The sequence below is a fragment of the Salvelinus alpinus genome, chromosome 19 (assembly GCF_045679555.1).
Source record: "Salvelinus alpinus chromosome 19, SLU_Salpinus.1, whole genome shotgun sequence".
NCBI lineage: Eukaryota > Metazoa > Chordata > Actinopteri > Salmoniformes > Salmonidae > Salvelinus > Salvelinus alpinus.
The window spans coordinates 33,838,845-33,853,113 of NC_092104.1; the positions used below are offsets into that span (position 1 = coordinate 33,838,845).

Genomic DNA, 14,269 nt, shown 5'->3' on the forward strand with positions numbered 1-14,269 from the left:
AAATAAGCACGCCCCATTCAAAAATGTAGAACCAGGAACAGATATAGCCTTTGGTTCACTCCAGACCTGACTGCCCTTGACCAGCACAAAAACATCCTGTGACATACTGCATTAGCATCGAATAGCCCCCGCGATATGCAACTTTTCATGGAAGTTAGGAACCAATATACACAGGCAGTTAGGAAAGCAAAGGCTAGCTTTTTCAAACAGAAATTTGCATCCTGTAGCACAAACTCCAAAAAGTTCTGGGACACTAAAGTCCTTGGAGAATAAGAGCACCTCCTCCCAGCTGCCCACTGCACTGAGGCTAGGAAACACTGTCACCACCGATAAATCCACGATAATTGAGAATTTCAATAAGCATTTTTCTACAGCTGGCCATGCTTTCCACCTGGCTACCCCCACCCCGGTCAACAGCCCTGTACCCCCCACAGCAACTTTCCCAAGCCTCCCCCATTTCTCCTTCACCCAAATCCAGATAGCTGATGTTCTGAAAAATCTGGACCCCTACAAATCAGCCGGGCTAGACAATCTGAACCCTCTCTTTCTAAAATTATCCGCCGAAATTGTTGCAACCCCTATTACTAGCCTGTTCAACCTCTCTTTCGTATCGTCTGAGATCCCCAAAGATTGGAAAGCTGCCGTGGTCATCCCCCTCTTCAAAGGGGGAGACACTCTAGACCCAAACTGTTACAGACCTATATCTATCCTACCCTGCCTTTCTAGGTCTTCAAAAGCCAAGTTAACAAACAGATCACCGACCACTTCGAATCCCACCGTACATTTTCCGCTATGCAATCTGGTTTCCAAGCTGGTCATAGGTGCACCTCAGCCACGCTCAAGGTCCTAAATGATATCATAACTGCCATCGATAAAAGACAGTACTGTGCAGCTATATTCATCGACCTGGCCAAGGCTTTCGACTCTGTCAATCACCACATTCTTATCGGCAGACTCAACAGCCTTGGTTTCTCAAATGACTGCCTCGCCTGGTTCACCAACTACTTCTCAGACAGAGTTCAGTGTGTCAAATCGGGGGGCCTGTTGTCCGGACCTCTGGCAGTTTCTATGGGGGTGACACAGGGTTCAATTCTCGGGCCAACTCTTTTCTCTGTATACATCAATGATGTCGCTCTTGCTGCTGGTGATTCTCTGATCCACCTCTATGCAGACGACACCATTCTGTATACTTCTGGCCCTTCTTTGGACACCGTGTTAACTAACTTCCAGACGAGCTTCAATGCCATACAACTCTCGTTCCGTGGCCTCCAACTGCTCTTAAATGCAAGTAAAACTAAATGCATGCTCTTCAACCGATCGCTGCCCACACCTGCCCGCCCGTCCAGCATCACTGCTCTGGACGGTTCTAACTTAGAATATGTGGACAACTACAAATACCTAGATGTCTGGTTAGACTGTAAACTCTCCTTCCAGACTCTCATTAAGCATCTCCAATCCAAATTTAAATCTAGAATCGGCTTCCAATTTCGCAACAAAGCATCCTTCACTCATGCTGCCAAACATACCCTCGTAAAACTGACTATCCTACCGATCCTTGACTTCGGCGATGTCATTTACAAAATAGCCTCCAACACTCTACTCAGCAAATTGGATGCAGTCTATCATAGTGCCATCCGTTTTTTGACCAAAGCCCCATATACTACCCACCACTGCGCCCTGTATGCTCTTTTCGCTTCCTATTCGTCGCCAAACCCACTGGCTCCATGTCATCTATGAGTCTTTGCTAGGTAAAGCCCCGCCTTATCTCAGCTCACTGGTCACCATAGCAGCACCCACCTGTAGCACGTGCTCCAGCAGGTATATTTCACTGGTCACCCCCAAAGCCAATTGCTCCTTCGGCCGCCTTTCCTTCCAGTTCTCTGCTGCCAATGACTGGAACAAACTGCAAAAATCACTGAAGCTGGAGACTCATATCTCCCTCACTAGCTTTAAGCATCAGCTGTCAGAGGAGCTCACAGATCACTGCACCTGTACATAGCCCATCTTCCAATAGCCTATCCAACTACCTCATCCCCATACTGTTATTTATTTTGCTCCTTTGCACCCCAGTATCTCTACTGGCACACTCATTTTCTGCACATCCATCACTCCAGTGTTTAATTTCTATATTGTAATTATTTCGCCACTATGGCCTATTTATTGCCTTACCTCCCTCATCCTACCTCATTTGCACACACTGTATATAGAATTTTTCTATTGTATTATTGACTGTATGTTTGTTTATTTCATGTGTAACTCTGTGTTGTTGTTTGTGTCGCACTGCTTTGCTTTATCTTGGCCAGGTTGCAGTTGTAAATGAGAACTTGTTCTCAACTAGCCTACCTGGTTAAATAAAGGTTAAATAAGAAATAAATAAATAAATAAAAGGGCCCTTAAATCAGCTGGCCCTGATTATCCCTGAAGTAAACAGGGACATCTTGTGGACAGAGGTGTGATTTATTAAGTTGTGCGTGCGCCTGCTTGCTAAATGATTTCACCTGTAAATGTTTGCTTAGTATGGTTATTTTGTTTGAGCTCTCCATTAAAATTTATTTGAAAATGTTGTACCCACCTCATCCACATTTTAGAATCAAAGTCTTGTTGGAATAGGATCAGTCTTGTTGGAATAGGCTTGATGTTGAATGTCTTTGGCATAGTGGTCCAAACAGGATAACAACTTCGAAAACAATTAAATTAATGTTTGGTTCTTCTTATCCAGCTAATTAGGCACAATAATAATCTGCACCACGCCTGACCAAAATAAATTACGAATCAATAATTACAAAATTATCAAAAGGATATAAATGTTATTTCTAACAAAGGTAGGGCAATCAATTAATCGATGGTCATGTGTAACTGCCTTCATTGTCAGGAGATAGGGTACTTAGGCCTAAATCAATCAAAATAACTAAAAATTGTCAGCTGCCCAACTAATTCCTTGTCTCGCGATATTCTGGAATTGCTCTCCAGCAGCAGATGCTGCCAGTGAGTGGAAGGAGAGAGGGGGTGAGAAACCTAACAAAACCGCAACCTTCTACCGTGGAAACTGCAGTTTTATTCGAAAACCCCACGATTGTTACATTATTTATATACACACAACGTGACTGGTTTGAAAAACATCGTAATTTAACCCAAGGTATCTGTGCCAAGTGTATTAGAGACCCATATCTAATTAAACTAGCAATGGCGTTGAAAAGAATTCAAAAGGTGAGTTTTTGTTTGCTTATTTCTTCCTGCCAGCCTGCGTTGCAACTAGTCCGCTAAATTGTTAGCTATGTTTACAATAAGTATGGTTCTCCAAAATCGTTTGCCACATTTCATGTAACAAGCACTTGTTTGTGCTCCCCTTGAAAATACTTGGCAGATAGACAGACAAAGACGAGAAACCAATGGTGGCCTTTTGCAATTGACGCATTTCATGCTGCCTATGCTAAGCTGTTAGCTTAACAGTACATTATTTCTTTGCTAGCTAGTTAGCTGTCCTCACTTAATGTTAGCAGCTAACTAAGGTAGGTACAGGCCCGTTACATAACGGCATTTGGTCGGGGTGCAAGTAATATGACCACATTGTGAGTGTAAGATAAATAAGCAAGTTAGTCATGTATTTGTGTCTGGCGACCCGGGTGAGAAAGTACAATTTAAGGCTAACGTTAGCTTGCTAATGGTACCTATCTTTTGCCATCTTGAATGAATGAGTGTGCTGGAAGGTAATGCGCACGCGTGACATGACAGCTGTTTGCATGTTGCCAAATACTTAACCCCAATGTTGCCATATATGGAATAGCAAATGGGGCGCTGTGGCAAGCAATGTATTTATAACAGAATGGACAGCGTTTTCATAAAATGTTAGCGAACTAGATTATTGAGAAAGTGTACTTATTTATTTCCAACAATAAGTGATGTCATACCATTTTACCTCAAATGGTACACGGCTAGTGGACCATAACAGTTAAAATATGTCATTTTGGTGAACAGTTGAAACAATAGTGGTCTGTTTGTATTTTGTCTGTATTGTCAATGTATTAAAAGTTGAGTAGGGATACTTGGCATGGTGTAACAACTTCACAGTATGGCACAATTAAGTCAGGGCCTGTGTAGTAAAACCAACCTGGACTCGGTGATAGATATAAAATGAAGTCCGAAACTCCAATTAGTATATGTTACCGTTTGTATTGTATGTATTCATTTGTGGATGTCCATCCATTTTGTACAAATTTGCAAAACGTATGATATGTTAAGAATTCCAATTTGTTGTGGCTAGTGTTAGCTAGGGGTTAGGTTAAAGGGGAAGGATTACATAACATGTTAAGTAGTTGCAAAGTAGCCAAAAGGTAGTATTTAGTTGCTAATTAGTTATAATGCTAATGTTTTCCGTGATGAGATTTGAACACGCAACCTTTCGGTTGCTAGATGCTGGCGTTATATACCACCCTGCATACCACTGCTGGCTTGCTTCTGAAGCTAAGCAGGGTTGGTCCTGGTCAGTCCCTGGATGGGAGACCAGATGCTGCTGGAAGTGGTGTTGGAGGGCCAGTAGGAGGCACTCTTTCCTCTGGTCTAAACAAAGATCCCAATGCCCCAGGGCAGTGATTGGGGACACTGCTCTGTGTAGGGTGCTGTCTTTCGGATGGGACGTTAAACGGGTGTCCTGACTCTCTGAGGTCATTAAAGATCCCATGGCACTTGTCGTAAGAGTAGGGGTGTTAACCCCGGTGTCCTGGCTAAATTCCCAATCTGGCCCTCAACCATCACGGTCACCTAATAATCCCCAGTTTACAATTGGCTCATTCATCCCCCTCCTCTCCCCTGTAACTATTCCCCAGGTCGTTGCTGCAAATGAGAATGTGTTCTCAGTCAACTTACCTGGTAAAATAATGGATAAATAAATAAAAAATAAAATATGCTCACCCAACCAATCTTATGTAGCCATACCAAACGTAACTTCGGAAAGTATTCAGACCCCTTGACTTTTTCCACATTTTGTTACATTACAGCCTTATTCTTAAAAAAAAAAAAAAATGTTTTAATCCTCAGCGATCTAGACACAATACCCCATAATGACAAAGGGCCCAAATTTTTGCGTATTTATTAAAAATATAAAACAGAAATGCCTTATTTACGTAAGTATTAAGACCCTTCGCCATGAAACTCGAAATTGAGCTTAAGTGCATCCTGTTTCTATTGATCATCCTTGATGTTTCTACAACTTGATTGGAGTCCACCTGTGGTAAATTCAATTAATTGGACAAGATTTAGAAAGACACACACATCTGTCTATATAAGGTCCCACAGTTGACAGTGCATGTCAGTGCAAAAACCAAGCCATGAGGTCGAAGGAATTGTCCGTAGAGCTCAGAGACAGGATTGTGTTGAGGGACCGATGTGGGGAAGGATACATTTACATTACATTACATTTAAGTCATTTAGCAGACGCTCTTATCCAGAGCGACTTACAAATTGGTGCATTCACCTTATGATATCCAGTGGAACAACCACTTTACAATAGTGCATCTATCTCTTTTAAGGGGGGGGGGTTAGAAGGATTACTTTATCCTATCCTAGGTATTCCTTAAAGAGGTGGGGTTTCAGGTGTCTCCAGAAGGTGGTGATTGACTCCGCTGACCTGGCGTCGTGAGGGAGTTTGTTCCACCATTGGGGTGCCAGAGCAGCGAACAGTTTTGACTGGGCTGAGCGGGAACTGTACTTCCTCAGAGGTAGGGAGGCGAGCAGGCCAGAGGTGGATGGGTACCAAAAAATGTCTGCATAGTGGCCTCCATCATTCTTAAATGGAAGAAGTTTGGAACCACCAAGACTCTTCCTAGAGCTGGCCGCCCAGCCAAACTGAGCAATTGGGGAGAAGGGCCTTGGTCGGGGAGGTGACCAAGAACCTGATGGTCATTCTGGAGTGCTGTCAGACTTCCTCTGTGGAGATGGGAGGACCTTCCAGAAGGACAACCGTCTCTGCAGCACTCCACCAATCAGGCCTTTATGTTAGTGGCCAGACAGAAGCCACTCCTCAGTAAAAGGCACATGAAATCCCATTTGAAGTTTTCCTAAAGGCACCTAAAGACTCTCAGACCATGAGAAACAAAATTCTCTGGTCTGATGAAACCAAGATTAAACTCTTTATCCTGAATACCAAGCGTCACGTCTAGAGGAAACCTGGCACCATCATTAGGGTGAAACATAGTGGTGGCAGCATCATGCCGTGAGGATGTTTTTCAGGGGAAGGGATTGGTAGACTAGTCAGGATCGAGGCAAAGATGAACGGAGTACACAGAACCTGCTCAGGACCTCAGACTGGGGTGAAGGTTCACCTTCCAACAGAACAACTACCCTAAGCACTCAGCCAAGACAACGTCAAGTCACTGAATGTCCTTGATTGGCCCAGCTTGAACCCGCTCGAACATCTCTGGAGAGACCAGAAAGTAGTTGTGCAGCAAGGCTCCCCATCCAACCTGACAGAGCTTGAGAGGATCTGCAGAGAAGAATGGGAGAAACTCCCCAAATACAGGTGTACCATGCTTGTAGCGTCATTCTCAAGGCTTTAATCGCTGCCAAAGGTGCTTCAACAAAGTGCTGAGTGAAGGGTCTGAGTACTGTAAATGTGATATTTCAGTTGTATTTTTTTGCACACTTGTAAAAACCTGTTTTTGCTTTGTCGTTATGGGCTATGTGTAGATTGATGGGAGGGGTGGACACATACATTTTTAGAATAAGGCTGTAACGTGGAAAAAGTCAAGGGGTATGAATACTTTCAGAATGCGCTGTATCATACTAATTAGTGTCCCGGGATTACATTTACTATGTTACGTCTAGTCTATGAGACCAGTCTGAGTAAAGCTGGTCATGTAAGCCTAAATGTCAAAGTTGAGAAGAGGCTTTGGTAGTTAATTTGGCAGTGACACCCTTCACCCCAACTCTGTGCTCAACCAGACAACCGTCATCAAACTGTGATGTAGGCCTAGCCTATTTATTTTTCCCTATCTGAATGTCAGTTTTGTCACATTGTTGCTCAGTGTCTGAATCACTAGAAATAGACTGGAACTGGGAGGGACTACCTGAACTTGTGCAATAAGAAATTTTAAATTTGTTGTAAAGCAACTGTGTGAATATGACCCAGATGTGACTATCTATGCAAAGATATATATATATATATATATATATATTTAAAGCAATCTGTTTATAAAATATATAGCAATGACAGTTATATCCTCTTACGCTACTGCTACTCTGTTCATCTATGCATAGTCATTTTAACCATATCTACATGTACATACTACCTCAATCAGCCTGACTAAGCGGTGTCTGTATGTAGCCTCACTACTTTTAAAGCCTCGCTACTATATATAGCCTCGCTACTGTTTTTCACTGTCTTTTTACTGTTGTCTTTATTTCTTTACTTACCTATTGTTCACCTAATACCTTTTTTGCACTATTGGTTAGAGCCTGTAAGTAAGCATTTCACTGTAAGGTTGTTGTATTCTGCGCACGTGACAAATAAACTTTGATATCCATGACTGAATTTTCTACTTCCTGGCCACATCGGTTAGTAGTGGATACAAAGGTGAATTTTAGACACTGCCTGTATTTATTTATTGATTATTATTCTAATATATCTTTAGGAACTGACAGATTTGCAGAGGGATCCACCTGCACAGTGCTCAGCGGGACCAGTTGGAGATGATTGTAAGTAGGGATGGGGAATAAATCCTTTATATTAATGTCATATTTGCCACGTCGGAATGTTTTTTTTACTACAGTTAGTTCCAGTCTGTCAGACATTCAGTATTGCGATTTGCACAGATACACAATACTTACATTTTAGGAAACTTTTGATGGGCAGCAATGCGATGGGTGAGGCTGTGACATTGCATTGTTCGGTATTAATTGTAACCCATTTGTAATTTTATTTAGTGTTTCACTGGCAGGCAACAATAATGGGTCCGGTATGTGATTTAACTTCCCTTTCTCTTATTAGCACATAGCTTAGCATCAATAAGCTTTAAGGGTATTCTTATCCTCTTTCTAAACATGTTTTTATTTTATTTTAGAATGACAGTCCTTATCAGGGAGGAGTGTTCTTCTTGACTATTCACTTCCCTACAGATTACCCCTTCAAACCACCAAAGGTGAGTAAAAAATCACATAAGATCAGTTGACATTAGGAAACACAATTCATAGTGCTAGAAGTAAGTGCTGGTTTATAAAATACTTAATTCAATTGCAGGTTGCGTTCACGACAAAGATCTACCACCCTAATATCAACAGCAATGGAAGTATTTGTCTGGATATATTGAGATCGCAATGGTCGCCTGCACTCACTGTATCAAAAGGTAAGCCCCTGTGAATATTGGTATAAGATCTGACATGGGGTTGGAATTTAATATTTCCTGGCGTTACATGCAGTATAACTATATAGTTGTATATTTAATGGACAATACATTTAAAAATAATGCAGAGGACAATTTGTTTTCATATGACAGCCAGACAGAATATTATCCCTCTGTCTTATTTTAAAACTGTAAGCATACAAATTTAGGTGGTTTGTTGAAAAGCAGTAATTTTATATTTTTAAGAGTTGGCCTAACATTTTAAAGAAACAATTGTTTGACCTAGTCAATGTCTCTCCTGGTAATAATGTAGAAGACAATTAGGGATCAAATTCAGCAATTCATTGTTTTATTTTCTACTTCAAATAGTTGTCAGAATAATAAATATTTCATTTTTGACTTGAAAAGGGCAGTCATCATCATGTGCCACTTTATGGCTCTCAGATAGAGGTGGTCAACAGTAACGGTTGTCATAGCAATATGGATGTGAGCTGTTGGTAGGTGTATTAAAGGCGTATCATTCCCCTTAAAGAACATGCATGGTTAATTGTTTTACTTTTTGGATAATAAAATATATTGGATATTTTTTGATGTTGACTGTTGTCATGCGTGTCTGCAGCTGGAGGAGGTTTAGATGCAGCTATCCGAAGTTGATTATTTTTGTTTTCCATTCTTTATTAGTTCTCTTGTCAATCTGCTCTCTGCTTTGCGATCCGAACCCAGATGACCCGCTTGTACCAGAGATTGCACACACCTACAAAGCTGACAGGGAAAAGTGAGTGTGCCAAACAGTATTTGATTCCCTTGCTTTGAAACTCCAGCATACTGGTATTCTTGAATAGGGCCTAGTCCACAAACAATTAAATATCTTTAATTCCAACGTTTTGGTCAATAGACATTCATTTCTTCCCGACATTTCAGTCAACTCTGGTGAAGGTCTTTTCACCATAACATTGGTATTAGTAGATGGGTTTCCATCCAACTTGTGACAGATTATCATATGAATATTTTAAAATCTGCATAAAAACAATATGTGCATTTTCCCACCAGGGATGTTTCCATCAAATTGACCTGTTGTGGATAGATAAAAATAACTTTTGTGGTTAAATTACCAGAATAATGTTTTGAATAAAAAACACAAGTTAAATGGGTTTCTATCGCATTTTCAACTCTACTGATGTTTTTGTCAGAAAATGTTGCGTTACATTGCGAGTGTGCCCACACTGGTCTTGGCACGTGCGCTCTAGCCAACAATTCGTAGATACAGTGTGGGTAGGATAGCCTTCATGATGAGATTATGGACAAAAGAGCAAGATTTGTATTTCTTTTTGGTCAAACAGCAGCCAAGCATTGATCATCATGTCACCAGAATAAGACCCTCTATTTATTGGAAAGAAGCATCATCACTCATCACCGTGCTCTTTCACCACCCTGTGAAGTTCATCATAACTTATTTCATCTGTAGCGTCATAAACTGCATGCTTTTCCGAGTTGTAGTGGGAGGACCACACATATTGTGGCTCCAAGTTTACTTCAATATGATGGTTATTATTATATCAATATTTGCACATAAAGGCATTTCCATCGTCTTTTCTCGCATAATTAATTTTACAGACACTACGATCTCTCCTTGTCTTGTGTTTTGTTGACATTTGGAAAGTGTTTTATTTTTTTGGTCTGTTCCATCAAACATTTTTTTATCCGTACTTAACTTGCCAAAAAAGGTTGTATGGAAACCTGGTTAATGCTGCATTAAATTATTTGTGGAATATTCAAGAATACCAGTGTGCTAGTTTTTTCTGGTATCGTGCAAACCTTCCATTTTGTTTTACAGGTACAACAGACTAGCAAGAGAATGGACACAGAAGTATGCAATGTGAAAATGCCTGTTAAATTAAAACACTAAAAGAAGAAAATAAACATGTTTAATATTTACCCAAGGCAAACGAACAAGAGGGGAAACATAACTAGACACTCGGGTTGGAGAAGGAAGCGATAAAATAAGGGACAGTGCAACCTGGCTGCTAAGTGCTGAGCTGCTGCCATGTGCTGTTTTTCATGACTTGTATGGATCTGCTGAGGAACTCCTGAAAGCACTCCCTTATGGAATACTGGAACCTCATGGTCCAGACCACCACACCCAGACTTTAACTATTACTACTTCTATTGTGACTATTATTCTCAGTGTTACTATTCATACTCTTATTATTATGATCACTGTTATTATCATAATGATTGTGTTATTCTACTGAATGCTGAAACATTGGGTTTGAATTTGGAGGGGACTAGTTGGCGGCTTGGTTCTCCCTCCTTTCAAAGGTACTTTCTTTGTCCCTCTGGATGTCTTGTGTTCATGTATTCAGTGGCCTTGCTGTATTATTGTAATAACCTCTTCTCAGATGTTAGCTGTGAAATTGAGGTGGAGTGCTCAGCACAAAGGTGCATGTCTATATCCAGCAGCGGGGTTCTATTGCCCACAAAGTCTTGAAAGACAGTCTCTGGTTGGTCTCAAACCCAGACGTGATGTAAGACAAGTAATTTTGCTTCCCCCTGAGCCAATTTTGTTTTCACTCAATGCATTTGGAAATGTCCCAAATGCAGTGACAGATGGTCTTTGAAGAGCCTGGAGAGAGGTGCTATCAAGGTGAGCTGGACTGTATCTGTGCTCATGGGAAAGCGACCAGGGAAAAAGTTCTGAAACTGCCACTACTTTTCTCACTTGTCATCTATGTCCCCTTTTCTTGTCCTAGATCCATCCAGGGCTAGCATCTTGCCATTTAACATCCAACTGTAAAGACACTTAAACTCTGGTAAAGCTAATCTCTGAGATTAACTCCTCCCAGCCATACAATGCCACTTTCTAAATACAGTAGCTCAGGTATATATCCAACTCACCTGTCTGTGAAAGGGCACTGTAGTGACCTGTGGTGTGAGAAATGATCAGACCTGTTTTGCACAGTGAGTTACTGCTTTAATCCAGAAGTTGTGTTTTGAAACATCTGACATGGGTCATTCATTAGCTTTCCCCTTCTCAATTTATCACATTGTTTTACTGTACAACACTATGATGTGAATGTTTTCAAACAGGTTTTGTTAATGCTTGGAGAAACACTGCACATGCTAATGCTTTGGATATGCCATTGGTTAAAACTGGAGTATTTTAATTATTTTTCTCTCCATTAGATGGGAGCTTAAAGACTTCCTTTAATGACAAACTGTGGCAGATTTATGAATAAACATTTAGTTTCGTTTTTTGTTTGACTAAATTCAGATGTATTTGTCATCATGGTTTATTGTGAAGTTTCACAAATGTTTCCTGTGCCTTTTACATCTTACATTGTAACATAAGCTGTAACATGAGCTCTAACCTGGATCTTGGCAGCTGCATATTTGTTTTAGCAGATGTCTTGAGATTTTGTTCTCATCATTGGAACTTTACTTTCGCTTTATTTTTCCAGTTGATCTGCAACAGTGTACATGTGTAATGCATTAGTAACCTAGTATTCTGCAAGCTTGATTGTAGTTATGCCATTAGTGATTAATCTGCCATTAGTAATATCAAATTTAACGTCAACATAATCCTGTGCAGGTGCTGGATTATTTAGACTGCATCTGTCTTGAGCCATAGATTATTTTTAACAAGTATAACTGTCTGATGTTGCCGTGGAAAGTGAATAAAAAGTATCGGGGGTAGGGAGTATAAGACATTTGGCCGTTGATATGTTAATAAATCGATTTCAAGAGAAGAGTTAAGATTCAGAAGACACTTCAGGAACTTCCATATATGGGCATTGTCTTCTGTATTGGAATGCAGACTTCGAGCAGGAACTCCATATATGGGCACAGAGCTCATATTGAAATGTGGCCCTGAACAGGAATGCCACACATCGGCACCAACATTAATATTGCAATGCACCCCTGAAGCAGGAACACCGTATGGGCCCAGACACACATTGGAATGAGGCCATTACCAAATCTACATGTATGGACGTAGAGCTGTGACCATCCCAATTTGCATCCAATCTTCATTAGCCACAAGCCTGCATCACCTGAATCCCCTTGCTTAATCAACCACCCTCATAGTATTTAAATGGCATCCATTGTCAAGCCTTTGTACATTGGCCTAACAAACAGGCCATACTGCAAGTTTGTGATGAGCCATTGGCCCGCCACACTGTTGAGTCCCCCTCCTGGCTTCCTGCACAATGGTGGGCCAGCTCAACACTGGTCCATGATGGGGTGCTGGCCCTGCCATCAGGCTCAGCACAACTAGGGGTTGACCCTGTCAGGAATCCAGGTACTAACAGTGATCACGACCAGGGGCTGGCCTCCCCGTCAACAATCCACAATCCGAGAAGCCAAACTTGTGAAATGCTTGATATTGTCGCAGTGACTGTCTTTCCATAGATTTAATGAAGGATCAGTTAGGTTGACTGGGCTGGAAAAACATGTTCTAGACTATAGACTGGTTTCACTTACTATGGAGCTCAATGCATACGTTCTCATTATGACATTTAGAATAGGTCATAAGGCTATGATTTTGGTACAAAATGCCTTTTCAAAATTGTTCTACAATTGAGCTGCAATGGATTGAATATCCACTCTGAATACACCAGAATCATCTGTCAGTAAGACCAATTCTTAAAAAGACAGGCAGTGAGTAATGCCACTGGACAAAACTTGGTTGCTGATTTCGCTCCTTATATTTGTTTGGTTATTTATTTGTAATCTGTCTTCCAGTTGTCATTTTTGAGTGCAATCAGCATCGATCCATCAAATGTTCCTTTCAGAATAACATCTTGGTTTGATCCAAAGAGATACTAACTAGAACGATATCAATGGAGGTCATGATAGGGTGCTTGGCATGCTTTGCAAAATGGAGAACCCTTTCACAGCCATTTGCCAGATATCAGGGATTTCTTTACAATTAATTTGCCTGATACCTTTGATTAAAATCTTAGCCTTTACCATAATTTTGTGTATAGATCATGTAAATTGCTATCAGGGCTTGTTTTCCCCAAAGGGACATTTATTTCATTTGATCAGTAGATACTTGCCATGTAAATTTAAATAAATATACTTTTTTTTTAAGTGTACAGACTTGCTAACTTGAAATTCAGGACCAGCCTTTTAAAATAGATGCATTTCAAATGTGATATCTGTATGTGATTTAAGACTTTCCAACACCATAACTCTTTTCTTGACTATAAAAATATTTAATCAAATCGAAGACCATTCTTGATACACAAACTGTTGACTGTGAAAAACCCAGCAGCGTTGCAGTTCCTGACACAAACTGGCGGCCCTGGTATCTACTACCATACCCTGTTCAGAGGCACTTAAATATTTGGTTGTGCCCATTCCCCCTGTGAATGGCACACACAATCCATGTCTCAATTATCTCAAGGCTTAGAAATCCTTCTTTAACTTGTCTCCTCCCCTTCATCTACACTAGGTATTCCCAAACTGGGGTACGCCAAATAAAAATGTGATTCACATAAAAAAATAAAAAAATCGTTAAAAAAAAACATCCTTCACATTTTCAAACAGTCCATTTATATTTTTCCAATGGGGCTATACATTTTCCCTTTTTTTCTCACCTTTAGTAGCCTCGTTTCACTGCCAAAAATACAATTAAACCATCTAGTGTTCACCGAAGTAACAACACAATGTCAAATACAGGTAGCCTAGTCAAATAATTGGGGCGGCAGGTAGCCTAATAGTTAGAGCGTTGGACTAGTAAATTAAAGGTTGCAAGATCGAATCCCCGAGCTGACAAGGTAAAAATCTGTCATTCTGCCCCAGAACAAGGTGCAGAACCATCATTGAAAATAATAATTTGTTCTTAACTGACCTGCCTAGTTAAATAAATGTAAACATGTTTACATCCAATCACATTAACTGTTACTCTCTCACGGGAATTCCACTAACGGTCC

The 14,269-nt window shown here is 40.6% G+C and overlaps 1 protein-coding gene across 1 annotated transcript; it reads left to right on the forward strand.

The window, feature by feature from the left end:
- The first annotated feature begins 2,874 nt into the window (after positions 1 to 2,874).
- LOC139545393 (ubiquitin-conjugating enzyme E2 D4-like) lies at positions 2,875 to 11,603 on the forward strand. The gene is made up of 7 exons (XM_071353114.1): positions 2,875 to 3,207; positions 7,626 to 7,689; positions 7,918 to 7,949; positions 8,055 to 8,132; positions 8,231 to 8,336; positions 9,015 to 9,108; positions 10,168 to 11,603. The coding sequence occupies exons 1-7, from the start codon at positions 2,977 to 2,979 to the stop codon at positions 10,211 to 10,213; spliced, it is 651 nt and encodes a 216-aa protein (XP_071209215.1). The 5' UTR covers positions 2,875 to 2,976; the 3' UTR covers positions 10,214 to 11,603.
- Positions 11,604 to 14,269: the final 2,666 nt, after the last annotated feature.